At 44.0% G+C, this 20,963-nt stretch overlaps 1 protein-coding gene across 1 annotated transcript; it reads right to left on the bottom strand.

Moving 5' to 3' along the window:
• Positions 1-4,431: 4,431 nt before the first annotated feature.
• nexmifa (neurite extension and migration factor a) lies at positions 4,432-19,860 on the bottom strand. Its single transcript, XM_060913436.1, has 3 exons — positions 19,489-19,860; positions 10,329-10,450; positions 4,432-8,300 (listed from the first exon to the last, which is right to left on the bottom strand). Exons 2-3 carry the CDS (start codon positions 10,399-10,401, stop codon positions 4,663-4,665), a joined length of 3,711 nt encoding a protein of 1,236 aa, XP_060769419.1. The 5' UTR covers positions 10,402-10,450; positions 19,489-19,860; the 3' UTR covers positions 4,432-4,662.
• Between the last annotated feature and the right edge of the window lie 1,103 nt (positions 19,861-20,963).

The raw sequence follows: 20,963 nt of genomic DNA, 5'->3' as shown, positions 1-20,963 counted from the left end.
ATTCCTGGGCCCGGGACAACATACCTGTTTGTCCCCCCCTGTCGGCGGGCCTGCATGACATCATAGCTAATTCTGCATGAGGCTTTGAACTGGAAGTGGGCCATGTTGGCGGATCTACACAAACTCACACGGTGCACATTTACTATAGAAGATTTGCTTGAGAGGTTGTTACACTCAAGAATTCCTTTTGTTTCTTCACTATGCCTTTACGCTTTTTGTGCTGGAACTGGATGTGGGAATAACTCTATTCGAGACAAGGGGACTTATAAGTTCTTTAGAATTCCAGCAATTATAAATAATCAAGGAGAAAAAACAAGAGAGTTGTTCACGGAGCGTAGACGTCACTGGCTGTCCAACATAAACGGGGCTGATCTCAGCGATGTGAGAAAGCAAAAACCACACGAGTCTGCCGTGAACATTTTATCAATGGTAATTGCTACGAACGAGTTATTAACGAAAGGAAGATCGCAATATATAAGAAATACTGGATTGTATAATAGCCCGGTCGTGCTCGATGATGACAGTCGTGATCATCGAGTGTGTGAGCGGACAGTCAAAGCCTTCTGCGATTATTTCATTTTTAAAAGAGTTGTATATAATTTTTGATGCTGCTGCTTTTATTTTGCTTTTTCTTTCCATTTGGGAAACCAGAAGATCTTGACAATTTTACAGATCCAGACTGGGCTCCGACACAAAATATGGGCCACAACAAAATCAAAGATGGTACTAAAGCGGTAGCTCGAAATGCTCGGCTTACAGAGCGCAGAAAGAAATGCAAAATTATTGAAGAATCTTCCCAAACGATCACAGAATCAATCGAACAAGATTCATGTCAATCCATGACCTCAAATAACTAAATATGTTCTACAGTGTGTGTTTTCAGTTGCAGAGTGTTCACCCAGCCAGAGATGTAAAAATTATAAGCCTCTGTTGATTGTAGGCTTGGTACCTTTTCTTGGAAAGGCCATCCAGTGAGTTAAAATAAGTCGAATAAGTTAGTTATGTGATCGTTTGGAATGCTGTTTACAGACGCCTTATTGTTTGATTGTATATCCTCCAACATGGTGGCGGTCAATGATGCAAGCAGCTTTGGTCATGTGGCTGCAAATGAAGAATTGTCCACTAAAGGGGCTCAATTTTCCATAAAGTAATCTGAAAACGCTTTACAAATTTAACTATGTGTGTCAAAGCGAATATAAAAAAAAAAAAAGAGACGAAGAGAAAAATTCACTTCATTATTGGAAAAAAAAGACTTGATTTCATGAAACAACTAACCAAAGCCACTTTTTAAATTTATATTTATTCCATAAACATGATTACAAAACTCCAGTTACCAATATTACATTTTTCACCATACAGGCTGGTTCACAAATATTTAAACCTTTGAAACGGATACAACAGAAACAAAATACTAGAATAATTTACATTAAAATCTATAAAACAGAGATTAAATCACAAATTAGTGTCATTAATTAGCTGTCTGTTTTCATTTTTTTTTTAAATCAGGAATTGATTTACTAGAGCACAACACTCTCACAATAAGATTGGTCCAATAACAAAACTCAACAAAGCCACAGCTTTTTCTCCTTTACCAGAGGATTTTTTTTTTTTGTCTTTCACAATTTTTGGCTTTAAGACAAAAAAATAAAAATAAAAACCAAAAAAAACCAAACAAAAAAAAACAAACAAAAAAAACACAAAAAAACAAAAAAACAAAAGCCAAATCCCATGATAATTCAGTGACCTTTTTCACTGCCTGAAAGGCAAAAGGACAGAAGCAACATCAAGAAACGACCTCACAGCACTTTCTAAGAAAAATATACACTTAGAAAATATGTTACAAATTGGCACAATGAAAAATATACAGGTTGTTAAATTTTTCCCCCTACATCAAGAGTTTTAATAATCCTCCTGGCAAAGATACCAGAAGATACAAACAGGTCTGTTTTTGTGACAAAAAAAAGGCAAAAAATTATGTGAAATAAAAAGCATGAAAGGCGTAATACATTCATAAATATGGCACATGGATGTGTTTTTTTTTTGACTAACTTTGTAGTCGATGCTGTAGCATATGCTGCGTTTCATATTTCTTTACAAGGGAATTTTATAAGTCTGTGTAGTCCAAAAAATAAATAAATAAATAGAAGGGGAAAAAGACGAAGAAGGAATGCTAGGGAACGCTGGGGTACTCACATTATTTTTTTGTAAACATTAAATAACATTCAAACATCGCAAGAGGAAAAAAGTAAACAAAAAAGATGCTAAATATGGGCATCTGCATGCACAACGTAGCTCGAGTATCGTGGTTATGCATGCACATCGCTACCAACACTGGAAAAACTCTCAAAAATAATTTGGTCCTGTTGCCCGCAAAAATGATCCCACTAATCGTTTTATTCGAGTTTATTCGGGAATGCAATTTTTATGAAGCGGAATCATGAGATTTATGATCGATACTGGTTTATGAGAAGTTCAGTACCAGTTACCAGTTCAGTTCTCTCTGTACATGTTTTCTTATTGAACATTTTTCGTACCTTCTCGACACAATGTCGCTCAGTAGATCATGTATAACTAGGCATGTGCTAATATTTGGTAAAAGTACTCTTGAGTAGCTGTGAGGCATTTTTGTTTTGAAATCTGCTATAGTTCCTTTTTGTGTCCAGAGTAAAGCAAATCTCTCCGACTGACAGATACGTCAACAAACGCAAGTTAACGATATTTTTCATTGCTTACACTTCGCTAGCTAATGTTTCATAGTCTATATTTAGCTAGCTAAGGTTACGGTCACATTACAGCTCACGATGGGTTATCGATGAAAATGAGGCATTTGGTGGCGATGCTTCCCTGAGCTTCAGGAAGTATTCCCAAACCCATCTACGAGTATTCGCTGCTTTTAGTTTGCTGACGAAAACATCGCCACCACTGAAATTTTTCACGACGTTTTTGGCCACTCACGAGGCGGAGACACACCAAAAAACAACTTGTGAACCTTGGAGAACATTCACCGTGCATCGCACAATTGGTGGCGACGCTACTGATTTTTCATCACCAAGTATTCACAAATTAAACCCACCACAAGCTGTAGTGTGAGCAGGTGGCATATGTAACTTGCTAGCTAGTAGTGCTGAGCGATATATTGATATGAATGATATCAACAAAATTAAAAGTTAATAAAAGTGAGGAATAAGATTAATAAAAGTAATTAATAAATCAAAGTAATTTTATAACATTTCATTGACTGAATATCAAGATGCATTTTTGTGGCTTTTTGAAAAATTAAAATATTAAAAAAAATTTTAAATGTCAAAATATTATGAGTTTTTTTTTTTTAATTTGGCAATACTGTTTTATTGGCACTGTGTTGGTGATTCATATTGTGTCTTGTGAAAATGTCTTCAAGTATCGAGCTATAAATCATCCAGACTAGCTAGCATAATTCTGTTGGCTTCAATCCCAAAACATGTAGTCACGTCTTTTAAACATCATGATATCGTAAATTGTGATAAAATGTTAAATATTTATATTTGGCACATGCGTAGTTACAATGTTACAACTCTTCCTCTTCTCTTTTGCTCAGTGGCTTTCTTTCTTTTTGCAACTCACTAAGCATGTAATATTGAACAAAAGAGTGAAAAAAACCCATGATATATCATTCTCCCCGATTGTACAGAAGACTCCACAAACCGATGTCTGCATATGTAACAACAGTAACATCCGAAATTATTCTCCAACCCACCCCGAGACCACACACATACATTCCCACAACCACCACCACATTAAAAAACAGCAAATATTTATTATGTAGATAAAAATGTTCTGTACACTTAATTGTTCATATTTTGGCACATTAATTTTAAACATGTTTGATATAATCTTACTTTGTAAATAGTGCATATGTTCCTGTACAACAGCATTTTGATACTGGCAGAGAGGACTCGGGTCAGCCTATGGCACCGATGACCAAACCCTCAATTCTCGAACCATAAATAAACGTAATACTAAAGACAACTATTACATTAAGACACAAGTGTCTTATACAAAAGCAAGATGTCCTTTTCGAATTATGTGCTACCCATGGAGTTCCCAAATCCATCTTTCCAAATGGTTGGCACAGTAACACTGGAATATTCTTAATAAGGGGAATATTAAAAAAAAACAACAAGAACAACAACAACAACAACAACCTTTGACCCCTGAACAACAGAAGGCAACCATTTTCCAAGGTGTATGGGCTTGTTTTAAATTACAGTGTTAGCACACGGATGAAACACTTATAGCGCTTGACCTGTAACAGGGAGAAGAAAACAAACCCCCAAATGTAATACTACACCAGAGTACGCTTTCATGGTGGATATCAAGGCATTGTCTCTTTAAAAAAACAAAACAAAACAAAAAAACCCTGATCAAAAAATAAACTGATTTTAAAAAATGCAACAAAGCAGCAAATGGCAAATAGATGCAGCTGTGATACAGTGACTCCACTTAGTCAGTAGGTAGCTTCGCAGGGCTGTCATGCAGGGTGTACCCACTTTCCTGTGGGGCAGGCAAAGGACTGTGGGTAAAATCAGTGCCATGCAGCTCTGAAATTTGTGTAGGGGTGGCGGCTCAGAAGGATTTGACAGGAAACAAGGACTGACATGGGTACTTTGCAAAGAGAAAATATTACCTCTGTTTCTCTACCAAAGCTGCCAGTGCAACTCCTTTAATGTCCCTTTTACCCGATAAAAGTTCGTCACGGGCAAACTTTGTGGTGCTTTTGTGGCGGTACATCTTTTTGTGAGCAGGCCGGTGAGGAAGTGGAAGGCAATCCAAACCGATAGGAGGGAAGAAGCCAGGTGCAAGAAGTTTTGATGAGGTCTTACCATCACGCCCTGTCCCTTTCTTCCCCTTACTTGCCCCCGATGCACTGCCCCGTTTCTTAAGGTCAGCACTGCTACCAAGTATTTTCAGTGTTTGGCTTTGGAGAGTGTGCTGCCCTGGCGACAGACAAGGCCCCCAAAGTGGTTCCACTGAAGCCCGCATGAAGCGTTGCACCTCTGCCATGCCAGAGACTATATTGGACAGGATGTTTGACGGCTCTTGGAACTCACCCTGATCATCATCTGATAGAGCTCCAGCATTCGGCCAGTCCCCCTGAGCCCCGATCATGTTCAGGGAGGGGGTCGGAGATGGAGCGCCGCTATCTAATTTCCTCTCCCCTTTAGCTGCTTTCCCCTCTAGTAATGCCTTGATTTTCTTAGCAGAATGTGAACCCTGTTTTGGGACCTTGACCCGCTCACCTTTAGCTGCTTTGGGAGTTTTGGTCTTTTTGGTGCTTTGCCCGTTCTTCCCTCCCTTCTTTTTAGACCTCTTAACACCTTGAAGCCCTTCTTCATCCTCCTCCGCAGTGAAGGTTTGTAAGACGTGTGTGTTTTGTGATGCATCTTGCTCCACTTGAGGAACAGTGCTGCAGCTCCACCTCACATTAGCCCCTGCTGCTTCTAGAAACCCTCCCCCTTTGCCACAGTTTCCCAGCAGCTGTGGTGAGGGGCTAGGTGTGTCAGGTGGGGACATTTCGGACAAGGAGGAATGCCGGAACTTGTCAGGGGTGAAGTTTGATATATCAAGCAAGTCAGTGGACTCTCGAAGTGGAGTAATCTCTTCAAGGCTCTGCTGTAGAACTAGCTGAGGACTGCAATGTGAAAGGAAACCATCACTGATCTCGCTCATCTCCTCTTCTCTTTCTCCATCTCTCAGGCTAAGAGAACTATAGTTACTTGAAGCTGCGGAAAGAGATCCCAGAGAGTTAAAGCTGACGAGTCGGCCCATGCCGTTTTCAACTCGTGATCCCACCGGACTACGCCCATAATCATTATCCGAGTGGGGTTCTGGCAGGAGTGGCTCTTCGAATGCCATCCTGCAGGTACCCAGTGGTACCTGGCTATACCCTGTCACTGTTGTGCCATCCCCTGCTAGTACAGGCATTGGCCTGGGAAAGCCTGACGGCATGACTGGGGACTGAGTTGGGATGTCGGGAGAGAATGAAAGTTGCTCAGCCGTGGGTTGTGAAGGCCAGTTAACAGGGTAGCTTTGTTCAGGGTGGTCGGTCTCGGGGAATGATGTGGGGCGTGGGATGTGATTGAGAGGGTGGGGTGAGTGTGGGAGCTCAGATTCTGAGGGAGGAGAGAGTACACAAGTTTGAACTGGTTGCAGAGGGGCTTCAACTGGTAGCAACCCTGTCTGCTGCTGGTCTGTAGAAAAATATGCGACATTGGCACTGCTGGAAGAATTAGAAGCTTCCAGAAGAGTCTGTAGATATCCACCAGGCAGGAGGTCCACATTCTCATTAGTCTCGGGGGCAGTGGGAGTCAAAGTGCATTTTTCAACCGAGGTCTCGTTTGTGAGAAGATTACTTTCCAAAGAGTCACTAAGGTTTTCAGGTAAACAAGAACTTAAGACTGTAAGTTCAGAGGCAGTGGGGTTTTCCTCTTTCTGTGCTTCCTGTAGCTTTTTAGCCCTCAGTCTGGCTTCACTTTTGAATTTCTTTATCTTCACTGTCTTATCTAGTTTTCTCCTCTCCTCTCTCTCTTGAGTTCTGCTCTTAGCCCTGGCTGGGTGTGTAATTTTACCTGTCTCTACTTTTTCCAAGGCATCATGTGTTGGGGCCCCTTGTAGGTCTTCTGTGCTTTTTACTGAGTCAGCCATTTCTTGTTGATTGTTACACAAGGCAGCAGCAGTTTGGCTGGGAATTGGAGTCTCTACAGCAGGTATCCGTTGAATCCTGAGTCTCGCACTCCTTTGTTTACGTTTAGGGGTAGTGCTCGGTGGCCTTTTGCAGCCATTGAGGCGTTTGGTTTTCTCTGCAGCTGCTAAGGAATTCTGCTCCTGCTGTTCCTTTTCCTTCTTCTGCCAGTAGGCCTTCAGAGGTGCCAGTTTTTCATAGTGCAGTAAGGTATCTGGATTCAGATTCACCATTGAGACTGAAGGTTCCACTCGACTCAACTTCACCTGCATGTGCTTCTCACCTTTAAAGCGGTTGATGATGATGTATTTAATGATGACCGGCGGCTCCTTTCGACATGACCGGCGCCGCTTCTTTGGGCACCAGTCATCGTCCCACTCTTTCTTCGGTCCAACTGACAGCTTCTTGCGCTTTTCTGCATTCCTCTCACTCTCTATGGAGTCCACGTCATATAGGTAGTCTTCTCGGAAAGCAACCTTCCTCTTAGCACGAAGACGGTAACTGAGTTGGCTGGAGGAACTAGAATTCTCCCTGGACAGTTGCCCATGGGGCTGCTGAGCTTGCCAGGTGTCAGGGGACGAGCCTGTGCAGTAGCTGTCATCACTGAACTCGCCAGAATCCTCTGGTGAGTTACTGAGGTCAAAAAGAAAATTGCTGTTGGGGGTTGTCGGGGCCTCTGCCTTGTCCTCGCTTGATTGGTCTGTCTTGTTTTGCAAACTTTCCGTTCTGCTACAAGGTAGAGTGGGAAAAAAGCCTAGTTGAGATTCATCTTGCAGGGGGACCTCAGTCCGTTCTTGTGCCACATCCGGGTAGGACTCGTAGCGAATTTTGAGTGAACAAACGTCAGTGCCCAGGTTTGACTCTTCATCCTGGAACATGTAGTTTTCCACATCTTCCTCACAAAACAGATTGACAGCCAGCTCACTGCGAGCGCACAAGTCTAACAGTTCCATTCGGCTCTCGCTGATCAAGGACTCCAGGCAGCTCCAGTCCTGAGCCTCCTCCCCCAAGCTCTCATATATACTCCTAGAGGTTGGATCATCATCTGATTCGCTCTCTCGCATTGACTTGCCTTCTTCTGCATTTTCATTAACTCCAGCTGGATGGGTGGGGCCACTGAGCAACTGATCAGATAGCACTTGGTCACCATAGCGGCCAGTAGTGGTGGCAGAGCTGAGGCACTGCATGCTGATGTTGGAGGAAGGGCAGGACTGGAAATCAGAGGTTAACCCAAGAACGGACTCACATGATTGGTTCTTAGGAAGTAGACAACTTATGCAGTCTCCTCCCCCAGAATCCATGCTGGAAAGGGCTGACCTATCACAGCTCTGAGGCACGGACCAGGGACTCACGGGCTTGGAGCAAGTGAGAGAGGAGAGGGAGGAGAGAGAAGAGAATGAAGAGAGTGAGGAGAGAGAGGTCGCTTTGGAGACGGAGTCATCGTGCAGGTCTGTCACACTGAAGGGAACTTCAGCTGTCTGACTGGAGGAATCAAGAGTCGGTGGGGACAGAAGAGGAGGTTCGGTGGAGTCACAGTGCGTCAGAACATGCGACTTGTCAGAGAGAGGATCGTGTGAGTCTAAAAATGAAAGAAAGAAAGAAAAGCGTATGTCAGATTAATTACGATATTATCAGGTTTGTCTTGTGATCCTTGCACACTAAAAACGAAGGTATCCAAAAACTAGATTTTTTTAAAACTTAGATTTATTTTGGTTTCAGCAACTTGCATAATCATATTCACAATATTCCCTAGCCCTGTGATGATCTGGCGACTTGTCCAGGGTGTACCCCGCCTCTCGCCCATAGTCAGCTTGGACAGGCTCCAGCTTTCCCGTGACCCTGCACAGGATAAGCGGTTATGGATAATGGATGGATGGACAATATTCACAACTGTTTTTCCATTTTTTCCCTTCAGTTGTATCGACATGGTTGATACATAATTTCACCAAAAAAGGAGGGGTCAGGGGTTTGGGGGGAGTTGTGTGTGAATGTGCGCCGTGGTATACTTTTGTTTGTGTGCATAACGAGATATGACGGGTTGCGAAGATGAAGATACTCATGTGATTCAGAACGTGTGGAAGGATTTGGATCACTGCACTGTATTAATATAGTGATGGCGTGGCTCCATAAATATATCTTTTTGGAGTCTCAAAGAGTATGTTATTTGTTTGATCTGATAGATTTCGCATCATTTCTGCAAAAGATAATTAATAGACTGTCTGCTTGCGATTGCTGAGGAAGACGACAAATTTGTCCTTCAGTGCTGGGATACGAGTGCACGGTATAGCAGTACTGCTTACGCGGCAGAGTAACATTATCGGCTAATGAATATTTAAATGCATTTGGATACTAAATCATGAAAATAATTAAACCTTTGAATGCAGTTTTAATGGAATTTGATGCGCTTAACACAGACTTCCTTATGCAACAGTCCTCACTCTCTCTTTCTGCTCGTCTAGATGCTAATTCATATGAGAACATTACAGAGAATATTACACGACTGGGTTATTAAATAAGGAAATAACAGAATCTAATGTGTGGTAATAAAGTGGAAACATCAGTGTGATGTCAGGCTCTGCTCGAGTAGGAGTAAATAGTCCTAATTACAGACACTCCAGAGTGAAAATTTAAGTCCCGACTCATCACTGTAAATGGAGGAAGAAGGAAAATGTATACTTGCATGGCAGCTTTTGAGCTGTCGCGACAGAGCTTGGTATTTTTCCTCCATAAATATTGCCAAGAAAATATGCCTGCCTTCACAGGAATGGGACATCTGACTGACAGTGCAGATGAGCAACCACAGAACTATTCAATAAGATAACAATTTGCAGTGACTATATCTTGCTCTGGAGAGCACATTCCTGTTACAGTTTTCAGGAATTTGCTTTCCCACCAGAAACAGTCGGATGGAAGTTCAACATGGAAGTATGGCGTGCCAAACAAATCGCAAGACTCGAGATTCTGAAGCTTGTGGGTGGAGTATCTGGGACTAATGAAGAGGCAATGTCGCTTCAGGTTGACGTGAACTTGCTTTGCGAGGCAAACAGCAGTTGAAAATGGAGGCAAGCACACAATATGCTTGTCATTTAAGTGGTTAAAATTAGGGCAACACTGTCGCTAAGCAACTCTGAAATATGGATGCCAAGTATAGGCTCGTTAATGAGTAAAATTCGCACGTAGCCGTGAACTTTTTGATGTGAAAAACGTGAAGGCACAGTGATGGCGGAAACTTGTGATACAATTGTGCTAAATAAAATACGCATGACAATACTGAGATCATTTTGGCCCTGCCGACTGACTGGGAGGCACATTGTAAATCCGAGGAAACATTCCCCCTGAAGCAGATCCCACCCCTCTGCATGTTGTAAGACTTCTTATGGAAAACAGGTGGAGCAGGAACGTTAAGAACAGAAGGTTAGGAAGAGAGGCCTGAAATGAAGAAACCTTGTGTGGTAATGAAGTTACCTTTGAAATTATATGATTATTACAGGTTTATAAATGTTACAAATTGCATCCTTAAAAGACGAGCGATGTGGAAAAGGTGGAAAAATAATAATGATGATGATTTGAGTCAATGATTTCGAGGCTCTGTGTGTTTGTCTTGTACCATTGTCTGTGGCGTTAGGAGGACTGGGGCAGCGCTCGTGCCCTGCGAATCGCAACTCCTGTAGGACATCCATCAATCTGGAGGAAGTCTGCACTGCACAAACATCATTCTTACTGTCCGATCTGTGAACACACACACACACACACACACACACACACACACACACACACACACACACACACAGTGAGAAACGCCACAACGTGTTTGCTCTTCTTGCAAAACAAACCTATTTCAGCAGTAATACTCAAAGCCACCTTATCAGACGAATCCACACAACTCGCACCTCACTTTACTTTCATTTTCTCTGTGTATCCACATTAATCTGTTTTCCTCCCTCCCTCTTTCTCTCACACGCAGTGTTACTGAGAGTTGTGCTATATTACATCACTCTGTCCTCTGCGTGTACTGCTCTATGATGCAGCAGACAGGTGGAAAGGAAGAGTTTGTATAAAATGGTGTGGAAATGAAGTGCATCTTTGTGCATACATGGGGTCTGGAGATCACCTGCTATGAAGGGTCAAAAGAGATGTCATGGATTTTGTGGTTTTATTGAAATAAAAACCAAGAACTTTGTGTCACTGTGAGTGGAACTTGTGAAAACTTTGTCATTTTAGAAAACCTTAAAAAATATAACCCAAAATTAGGACTTTGATACTCGTACCTAGTATTGTCTCAACGTCCAAGAACAAAACAACAATATGGGGGGAAATATTAAATAATAATATTTGTAATATTTGTGGGTTTGTAATAAAATTGATCATCATCTAACATTCAGGTGTTTAATATAATTTTGTATTCCTTTCTTTGGTACGTTACTGAATATAACTAAAAGAAAACTTGTACAATGCCTTCGTTTTTCCCCAAACACAGATGCTACGGTACGGCTCATTACTGCGATTATTATTTCCACTCTCATTACAAATTATACTTTTTAAGGAACTGCAAAACGTTGCTTGTTCGTAAATTGATAGCAAGACAACATACTTTCAGATGTGTGCTTCTTCTTCGGAAATGCTGTGATGCACAGCTCGATACATGATCAACAGATCCTTTAAATGATTAGAGCCGATGAATCATCAAATCAAGCACACAAGCTCAGAAGGGAAATGTGTCTGTTATGATTTCAGGTTGTCTTTAAAGATCTATTTAAATCCAGAAACAATTTAATAGGTTGCAAATAAGAGCTGCTTCGAAAATAAAACAATGTCACTGTGATTCTGTATCATAAACCAATTCCATTCCAATTCTAAATAAGGGAGACATCCGAACTGAGACTAACTGATACGCGGGAAGACGTTACAGGGCGTTAAAAACTTTCAGTGCCAGTGAAGGAGGTGTGGCCGCTGTGTTCATCCTGGTGAAGGAGGTGTGGCCGCTGTGTTCATCCTGGTGAAGGAGGTGTGGCCGCTGTGTTCATCCTGGTGAAGGAGGTGTGGCCGCTGTGTTCATCCTGGTGAAGGAGGTGTGGCCGCTGTGTTCATCCTGGTGAAGGAGGTGTGGCCGCTGTGTTCATCCTGGTGAAGGAGGTGTGGCCTCTCTGTTGGTCCTGGTGAAGAAGTCATGGTCTATGACGTGCATGTCAGTGTCAGTGAAGGAGGTGTGGCCTATGTGTATACTGTGTTCATCCTGGTGAAGGAGGTGTGGCCTCCCTGTTCACCATGGTGAAGGGGGTGTGGCCTCCCTGTTCACTATGGCCAAAGAGGTGTGGCCTCTCTGTTACTCCTGGTGAAGAAGTCATGGTCATGTCAGTGTCAACGAAGGAGGTGTGGCCTCCATGTTCATCCTGGTGAAGGAGGTGTGGCTTCTGTGTTAATCCTGTTGAAGGAGGTGTGGCCTCCCTGTTCATCCTGATGAAGGAGGTGTGGTCTCTCTGTTGGTCCTGGTGAAGAAGTCAAGGTCTATGTTTATGTCAGTGTCAATGAAGGAGGTGTGGTCCGGTGTGTATACTGTGTTCATCCTGGTGAAGGAAGTATGGCCTCCCTGTTTGTCTTGGTGAAGGAGGTGTGGTCTCTCTGTTAGTCCTGGTGAAGGAGGTGTGGCCTCCGTTTGTCTTGGTGAAGGAGGTGTGGTCTCTCTGTTAGTCCTGGTGAAGGAGGTGCGGCCTCTGTGTTAGTCCTGGTGAAGGAAGTGTGCCCTCCCTGTTCATCTTAGTGAAGGAGGTGTGGTCTCTCTGTTAGTTAGGTGTGGCCTGTGTGTAGACTGTGTTAGTTCTGGTCAAGGAGGTGTGGCCTGATGTGTATACTGTGTTGGTTCTGGTGAAGGAGGTGTGGCCTGTGTGTAGATTGTGTTGGTTCTGGTGAAGGAGGTGTGGCCTGTGTGTAGACTGTGTTGGTTCTGGTGAAGGAGGTGTGGCCTGTGTGTAGACTATGTTGGTTCTGGTGAAGGAGGTGTGGCCTGTGTGTAGACTGTGTTGGTTCTGGTGAAGGAGGTGTGGCCTGTGTGTAGACTGTGTTGGTTCTGGTGAAGGAGGTGTGGCCTGTGTGTAGACTATGTTGGTTCTGGTGAAGGAGGGGTGGCCTGTGTGTAGACTGTGTTGGTTCTGGTGAAGGAGGTGTGGCCTGTGTGTAGACTGTGTTGGTTCTGGTGAAGGAGGTGTGGCCTGTGTGTAGACTGTGTTGGTTCTGGTGAAGGAGGTCTCGCTGAAGGTCTTTGTGCATATATTAGTCCCACTGAAGGCAGCAGGTCAGTCTGTGAAGGAGGCCTATGTCCCTGTCAGTCTTAATGAAAGAGGTGGAGCCAAAGTTCAGTCATTTTCTGAGCATCCATTGCGGGTTGTGGGTGAGCTGCAGCCAATCAGAGCTGCCACTGGGCGAGAGGCGGGGTACACTCTGAACAGGCTGCCAGTCGATCACATGTTTTTGGCCTGTAGGAGGAAACCTGAGTACCCAGAGGGAACCCACGAGGCACGAGGAGAACATGCAAACTCCACACAGAAAGGGCTCAGCTGAATGGTAGGTTTGAACTCAGAACCCTGCTTGCTGAGAGGCGACAGTTATAACCACTGCACCACCGTACAGCCCTGTGTCTTTCAGTCCTAATGAAAGAGATGTGGTCTATGTGCCTTTCGGTCCCAGTGAAGGAGGCGTGGCCTCGGTGCATGTCTGTCCCATGAAGGGAGGCGTGGTCTGTCCCCTTAAAATCAGCCTGAATCACAGACATCAAACTGTCGATCACAGATGGAGAAACCCATCACATCGTTCCCTCTCCACTGCACTGATCTGAGATCAGAATAAACCAAGGCAGGTGGAAGAGAGAACCATCTGCAAAGGGCTGTTATTAAAAAACGAAATTAATATTTATCCAGCCTTAACACCTTGCTGAGAGAGCTAGACAGTGGGATTATGGGATAGTGCGAGAGTCAGTGAGGAGAGAGTGAGATGTTCTCTACCTTTGTGTAAATGTCGCTGTATCTGCCCACCTACTGCATTTCTCACAATTAAGATGAGCCGCACTGTGACAGCAGCACACACCGCAACACAACACAACACTACACTGTGTGTGTGTGTGTGTGTGTGTGTGAGAGAGAGAGAGAGAGAGAGAGGATGAAAAAACAGATTAGTGTGAGTTGGATTGTAATCAGATTATAGATCAATAGGTCTATTTCAGCCTGTTTACATTTGAGTTGTCAGTTCATTCATCCATTCATCCATTCGTCCATCTCTCCTCTAAGACATGAAATCATCTTTGTGCAATCATTCATCTCGCATACGGGTGAAAAAACTCCAGTAAAAACTAAATTCATACTGTCAGTATACTCATGCATCAACAGTACATACGGAATAAAACCCTGTGCGTGATGCTGTTACAGTAAAATAATCAAAGACGGAGTGGTGGAATGAAGAGTTCCTCTCACCACCCAAAGCTTGATTATGTTCCAATAACAGCACAATGTTTTATTCCTCTTGTTCCACAGCAGTTTGCTAACGATGAGCTTTTTCATTTTTTTAAAAACGACACATCATACTTTTAATCCATTTATTCCTGTGGAACGTCCATGCAAGTTAGTTCATGTTCTACAGCAGCTTTATTAAAACAGTCGTTCCCTGACCAGCCTCTCTCTCTCTCTCTTTTAATCTCTTCCTTGAAATTAATCAGACCAAAAACGCAAATTATCATGTTACTGAGAAACTGCAAAGAAGCATAAACTCCTCTGTCCTGAAGATGTTGGAAAATGTAAACGTTACAGCTTCACCTCTGACTGTTATAAAGTTCTGATACTGGAGACTCCTTCCAGAAGTGTTCCATAAATGTCGCCTTGCAGAAAACTTCTGCACATCAATTGTTTTTCATTTGTTTATTATCGTCCGTACACAAGCTGTTATTAAAGAAACGATAACGTGTTCGTATAGAACGAGCACATGAATATAAACCTGTGACCTGCAGCAACACCACAGTCAGAACTGCTGTTATAGAAAATTAATCAACACCAATGCAGACACAACCTTGTCGACAATTTTAATTCCTCTTTTTGAAAGCATTTAAGTCTCCAGCTTGCTTGACTTGTTCAATTACAATTCCATTGACGTGTGCTACTCAAAATCTTTTGGGTAAATTTCTGCCTCTTACAGATTTACTGATGCGGTTTCACACAGACAGGGAACTTCCTGTCATCTATAAACATCACTAGGATGTAATGTTGTCATTTTGGGCAACCAAGACACTTTTATTTCCATAGCAGAATTTGCAGTCACTCAAAAAAAAAAACAAAAAAAACGCACCCTTCAGGCAGCAGACACATTCTGACTTACTGTGTTTTGACTACGGTGGAAACTATGGACATTTTACTCATCTCATCTCATCTCATCTCATCTCATTATCTGTAGCCGCTTTATCCTGTTCTACAGGGTCGCAGGCGAGCTGGAGCCTATCCCAGCTGACTACGGGCGAAAGGCGGGGTTCACCCTGGACAAGTCGCCAGGTCATCACAGGGCTGACACATAGACACAGACAACCATTCACACTCACATTCACACCTACGCTCAATTTAGAGTCACCAGTTAACCTAACCTGCATGTCTTTGGACTGTGGGGGAAACCGGAGCACCCGGAGGAAACCCACACGGACACGGGGAGAACATGCAAACTCCGCACAGAAAGGCCCTCGCCGGCCACGGGGCTCGAACCCGGACCTTCTTGCTGTGAGGCGACAGTGCTAACCACTACACCACCGTGCTGCCCATTATTATTATTATTATTATTATTATTATATGCTGAACTGTTCCTTTAAGTTCAGGACTATCCCAGAATCCCCAAAGTCCCACTGGCCTACTAACACACCTTTGAGGTAAAACACTTGCTCGCTTCACTGAGTCACTTGCACTGAGGCGCTTCAACTCCAAATAATACCTCTTACTCATTTTTAAGGTTTTCATGCTGTTACATACAAACCTCTTCTTCCAGGAGAAGTGATTATAATTAATTCCATGTGACAGTCTTTTTTTTTCTGCTGAAAGCGAACTGCTAGAAATGCAGAGTGTAGATTTTTCAACAGATTTTTTCCCCCCCGAATCGTTAAACCTTTCATTACAGAAAGCAGCAAGTTACGAACCTGACCTGTGCACCGTGTCTGGCTGAGTGCTACAATCACAATAACTAGCTAATTGGCTAATTATTTAAAATCAGCTGGATGTCTGGAACAGATTTCAGACATTCATTATCTTGTTCTTCATTTGTTTGTTTGTCGAGCAATAAAGTTTTTTATTATTATTATTATTTTTTATGTCTGTGTGTCCTGTCTATCAGTTGTTGCTACAAAACAATCATAACAATCATCCTGTTCTGAGGAGAAGAGTTCGAATAAGACAGAATCAAAATGAAGAAAATTTGCTTTTCATTTGTCATCAGTAAACGCTGATCAGGGATCCCGAGTGTATCCCAGGAACACTGGGAGTGAGATGGGAATACACTTCGGTTGGGACACCAGTTCATCGCTGGACACCACACACACACCCACGCACTAGGGGCAGTTTAGATACACCAAGCCACCAACCAGCATATTTTTAGGAGGTAGGAGGAAACCGGAGAACCCGGAAGGAACCCACAGGGAGATCATCCAGAGAAACTCCATACAAGAACATAACCTGAATTCAGGATCAAACTAGGCTCTCTGGAGCTGTGAGGACACAACGGCGAATATCTTCTTCTTCTTCTTTTGGCTGTTCCCGATTAGGGGTCGCCACAGCAGATCTTTTATCTCCATTGCTCCCTGTCTTCCACATCCTTCTCTACCACACCTGCCACTTTCATGTCCTCTCTCACCACATCCATGTATCTCCTCTTTGGCCTTCCTCGTTTTCGTTTGCCTTGCAGCTCCATCCTCAACATTCTCCTTCCAACATGCTCTGCATCTCTTCTCAGGATGTGCCCATACCATCTCAGTCTCATCTCTCTTAGCTTCATTCCCAAGCTCTCCACATGTGCTGTCCCTCTGATGTGCTCGTTCCTTATCCTGTCCAACCTCATCACTCCCATCGCAAACCTTAACATCCTCAACTCCGCCACCTCCAACTTTGCCTCCTGTCTCTTCGTTAAGGGTACGGTCTCCAATCCGTACATCACAGCTGGTCTCACTACTGTCTTATACATCTTACCTTTCACTTTTGCTGGGACTTTCCGATCACAAATGACTCCCGAAATCCTTCTCCAACTGCTCCACCCTGCCTGCACTCGCTTTCTCACCTCACTATCGCAGCCCCCATTTTCCTGCACAGTTGACCCCAGGCACTTGAATTCACAACGGCGAATATGACAATCGATAATAAACAAATTCCAACCAAAGTCATTTCTGTCCTTTTAAAAATGTTCCAAAGAATGTGACGCACACAATCCGTTCAAACACAGCAAGTCCATTTACAAACATAACACCAAAATGACTGTGTAGTCAAATACGGCTGAGGTCACAGTGTTTTCTCTCTCTCTCTCTCTCTCTCTCTCTCTCAGAGTGATTAGCAAGTTAGCGATTGAACAGGCAAGACATTACGACGTCCTCTTTCGTGATGAGTCTGAACCCCAAACATTTTCCCCCTGCTAGCTGATTAGCGACCTTTGAAGGTTTCAAGATAACAAAAACCAAAACGTTTCATATTTTCTTCTGTAACATTACTTATTTTTTTCGCGGTCCAAATCCTGCGCTCTGATTGGCTGGCGAGCAGATCCATATCCTATGGTACGGACCCCGGTTATGGACCCCGGTTATGGACCTCTGGCGACTCGCTTGTTCACAACAACAACAGACATAGTAGCATTTTTTGTCAACATTTATGTTTTTTTTATAAAATTTATTTATAAGATTATCAAAAACCTTATAAATTTTTGCCAGCATTTCTCAGTATAATAGCATTAATTTTACAGCATGGATAGCGATAACGACAGTGTTCACAGCGAAAGCGAGTTTTACTACCCTGAGGAAGAAGAAATAAAAGAAAACATTTCAGGAGAAAGCTAAAAACCTGTAACTTGCTAACGCCGAGCAAAAACATGGCTGAATCCTGAATGACTCCTATTTGTATAAATCGGGGACGACATAGGCGGCAAAATGTAGTTTTTTTCCTGCCATGGAAGTGCACTTGTATACCGAGGAGGAAGCAATTTGCATTACAGCCGTGAATGAGGATTCAAAATGGCGGCTCGGTTTTCCCTTTCGGGCGCTCTCATTTTCTGTTAGAATTTGGTAAAGAAAAAAATAAATATATTATTTACCAGCTTAAGGTCGGTCCGTATGGTGAAATACCGTGACCTCGGCCTTGAATATGGACCTCAGCCCAGAGGGCCTCGCTCAGTACTTTCAAGACCTCGGTCACGGTATTTCACGATACCGACCTCCCAGCTGGTAAATAACATATATATATATATATATTTCTGAGAAACGCTGATGGAAAAGTAATGATGATAATGGTCACCTGTGGACAAAGTAACACAAATTACTGAGGTAAACAGATGTTAGTTTTGATTTCTGTCTCTCTCGAACAATGCAGCAGAACACCCAGTGAGTCATTTCAAATCCATGAAGAAATCTAAATAATGGATGTAAACAAATATTGCTATCGATAACCGCTCAGTTTCACGAATGAAGAACAAACAAAACAGCGAGTGTTTTTCTGAAATCGCAGTCGAACCTTGTGGAGTTTTTGACCGCTCGTCTTGTACCTCGGTCTCGCGTCGATGTTTGACTGCACACGTTTTTAGCGTAAATGCTAAAACACAGTAAAAACATACATTTTAAAAAAATTAAGGTGTGTGACGCGCTATCGAACTTAAACTTCAGGCGTTTGGGGTTTTTCGCCCCACGCTACGATGACAAACAAACAACGAAAGAGCGTTTAGCTTCCGATGCTCCTGATGGTCAGTCAGAGTGGAAGCTAGCTTTAGCTACCGCAGCAGACTTGTGGTGTTCTCGAGTTTGAGAAACGCATCATGACTTGTGGAATTATAAACACGGAACCATAACGCTGTGAAGTTGCTGGACCGGACAGCGGGCTCACTGGGGCCCCCGGGTCGGGTTCACACTCGCGCTACAGCCTCCTGAAGCGGCTTGGTGGAAGCTCACGCGCTCACCCCGAGTCCGGAGGGAAAACAATGATGACGTCGACGCGCCTTTCGATTCTAACGGTTTTCCTGACGCACTGATTGCGCGCGCGCTGATGGCTTGTAGAGCCGTTCTGTTCTTCCTCCTCCTCGGTTCAGCGTGCCGCAAAGGTTCGGCCAGTAATGCAGCACACACACACACACACACACGTTATATGCTTAAAACGGTTGACACACAACGGCACGTGATGCTCGTTATTCTGCGCGTGCCGATCGGGGTGCGTCTATACACTCTCCGGCCCTTTATAAGCGGGTGATGTGTGTGTGTGTGTGTGTGTGTGTGTGTGTGTCGTGTTTGCCAATGCGTATTCGTGAATACGCGCGCGGCTGTATTTTTTTAAATACCATTTATCCGACACACACACACACACACACACACACACACACACACACACACACACACATCTGGATTATGGATTCATCAAGATGACAGCTGACACAACCCCCCCCCCCCCCTCTTCCCCCCCCCATTGCAGCTCTTTGACGCGCGCGCCACAGTGGCCCAGCTGAAAACCGTTCACCGCCGCATCACAGGCGCGCGCGCACACACACACACACGCGCGCGCGCGCGCACTCACCTTCCCGTCTCGGGTTCGCTCTGTCCTCCCCGTTAAATGGACTCCTTCCTCTCGCTCTGCGCTTCGCCTGTTAGCATGTTTATCTCTTCCCCACGGGCTCTCTCTCTCTCTCTCTCTCGTGCGCGCACGAGCAAACACTCCTGCGGTGTATATATATATATGTGTGTGTGTGTGTGTGTGTGTGTAGCAGCAGGTGGACGCGCGCGTTAATCGCGCATCGTCTTGTCCCCCTACCGCTCCATTTTTATTCCCGTCGCGCTCCAGGGTTTCCGGTAAAGGAACAAAAGGTGCCCGAGTCGCGCGCCATGCTTCACGGGTTTTTGTTATTTTTTTTTTAACGGCGCGCGGGCGGTGTCACCGTCATGACGAAGCCTGCTGCCTTGTTTCCCCGTCGGTAAGCTGCCGGATCGGTTCGCCGTATATGCTCATGTGCGCGCACGCGCGAGAGAAAGAGAGACGGAGGGAGAGTGTGTGTGTGCGCGCGTGTGTGTGTGTATATATATATATATATAGGTGTTTTTTTCCCCAGCTGCACCCCGTCCGTCCCTGACAACTCCAGCGCGTTCCCGTGCTCCTGCTCCCCCTGTTTCTTTTGAGACTTGCCATAAAGAGCGCGCCCACAGATTTTTGACGATGGCGCGCTCGGACCGTCGGGGACGCGCCCTACTGCTGAGCAGGTGCACTGCACTGAGCATGCGCACAACTCATCACCCGAGAGGACTCGCTATCTTTTTTTTTCTTTTTTTCAAATATGATCAGGGTTTTGTGAAAAATAAGAATTTGTACTATTTTATAGTCATTTGTTGTAATAATAATAATAGTAGTATATAATTTTTTAGCAATATTATTAGAATTATAGAACAATAACTCTATAAAGCACTTTCATTACACTGAAATGCATTTCTTCAAATGACAATCATTATTGTCGGTAATTGCTGTCAGTCCCCCACTCGCTTGCTCACTCGAGTTTGTAGTGGCTGCTGCTTTATGTCCCGGGGCCCCTCATGCCTGTGTTACCTTCTGGCTCTCCCCTTTTAGTTATGCTGTCATAGTTAGTTGCCGGAGTCCCTGCTTGTACTCAGTGCAATATGTATACTGTTCCTACTTATTCAGGTGACATTGGGCATACCTAACAACCTGTGTCCCCCCCCCCCCCCCCCCCCCCCCCCAAATCTGTCCCTCTGAGTTACATGTCAATCCTGGGATCAAGATGCTGAACCTGTTCTGCTCCTCGGACCTGCCTGATCCATCCTGGTGCCCTGTGTCTGGTTGGAGTCTCATCGCATCGCTCCTGTGGAGGACGGCCCCATGTGGACAGTTGAGAATCACACTTGGAAGACACTCTGGACTCTTACAGTAATGCTTTTATGGCTGAGGACTACAGTTTGGACTGCAGTTGTCATGAAGAGTTTTGCACTCAAGTTTCCATCAATGAAGAGTTTATAACATCACCAAAACTGTCCTCATGTTAAAAC

This window comes from Neoarius graeffei, chromosome 28 (genome assembly GCF_027579695.1).
Source record: "Neoarius graeffei isolate fNeoGra1 chromosome 28, fNeoGra1.pri, whole genome shotgun sequence".
Taxonomy (NCBI): Eukaryota; Metazoa; Chordata; class Actinopteri; order Siluriformes; family Ariidae; genus Neoarius; species Neoarius graeffei.
The sequence above is the reverse complement of the archived record's forward strand: the minus strand, read 5'-3'. Positions and strand labels throughout refer to the sequence as shown.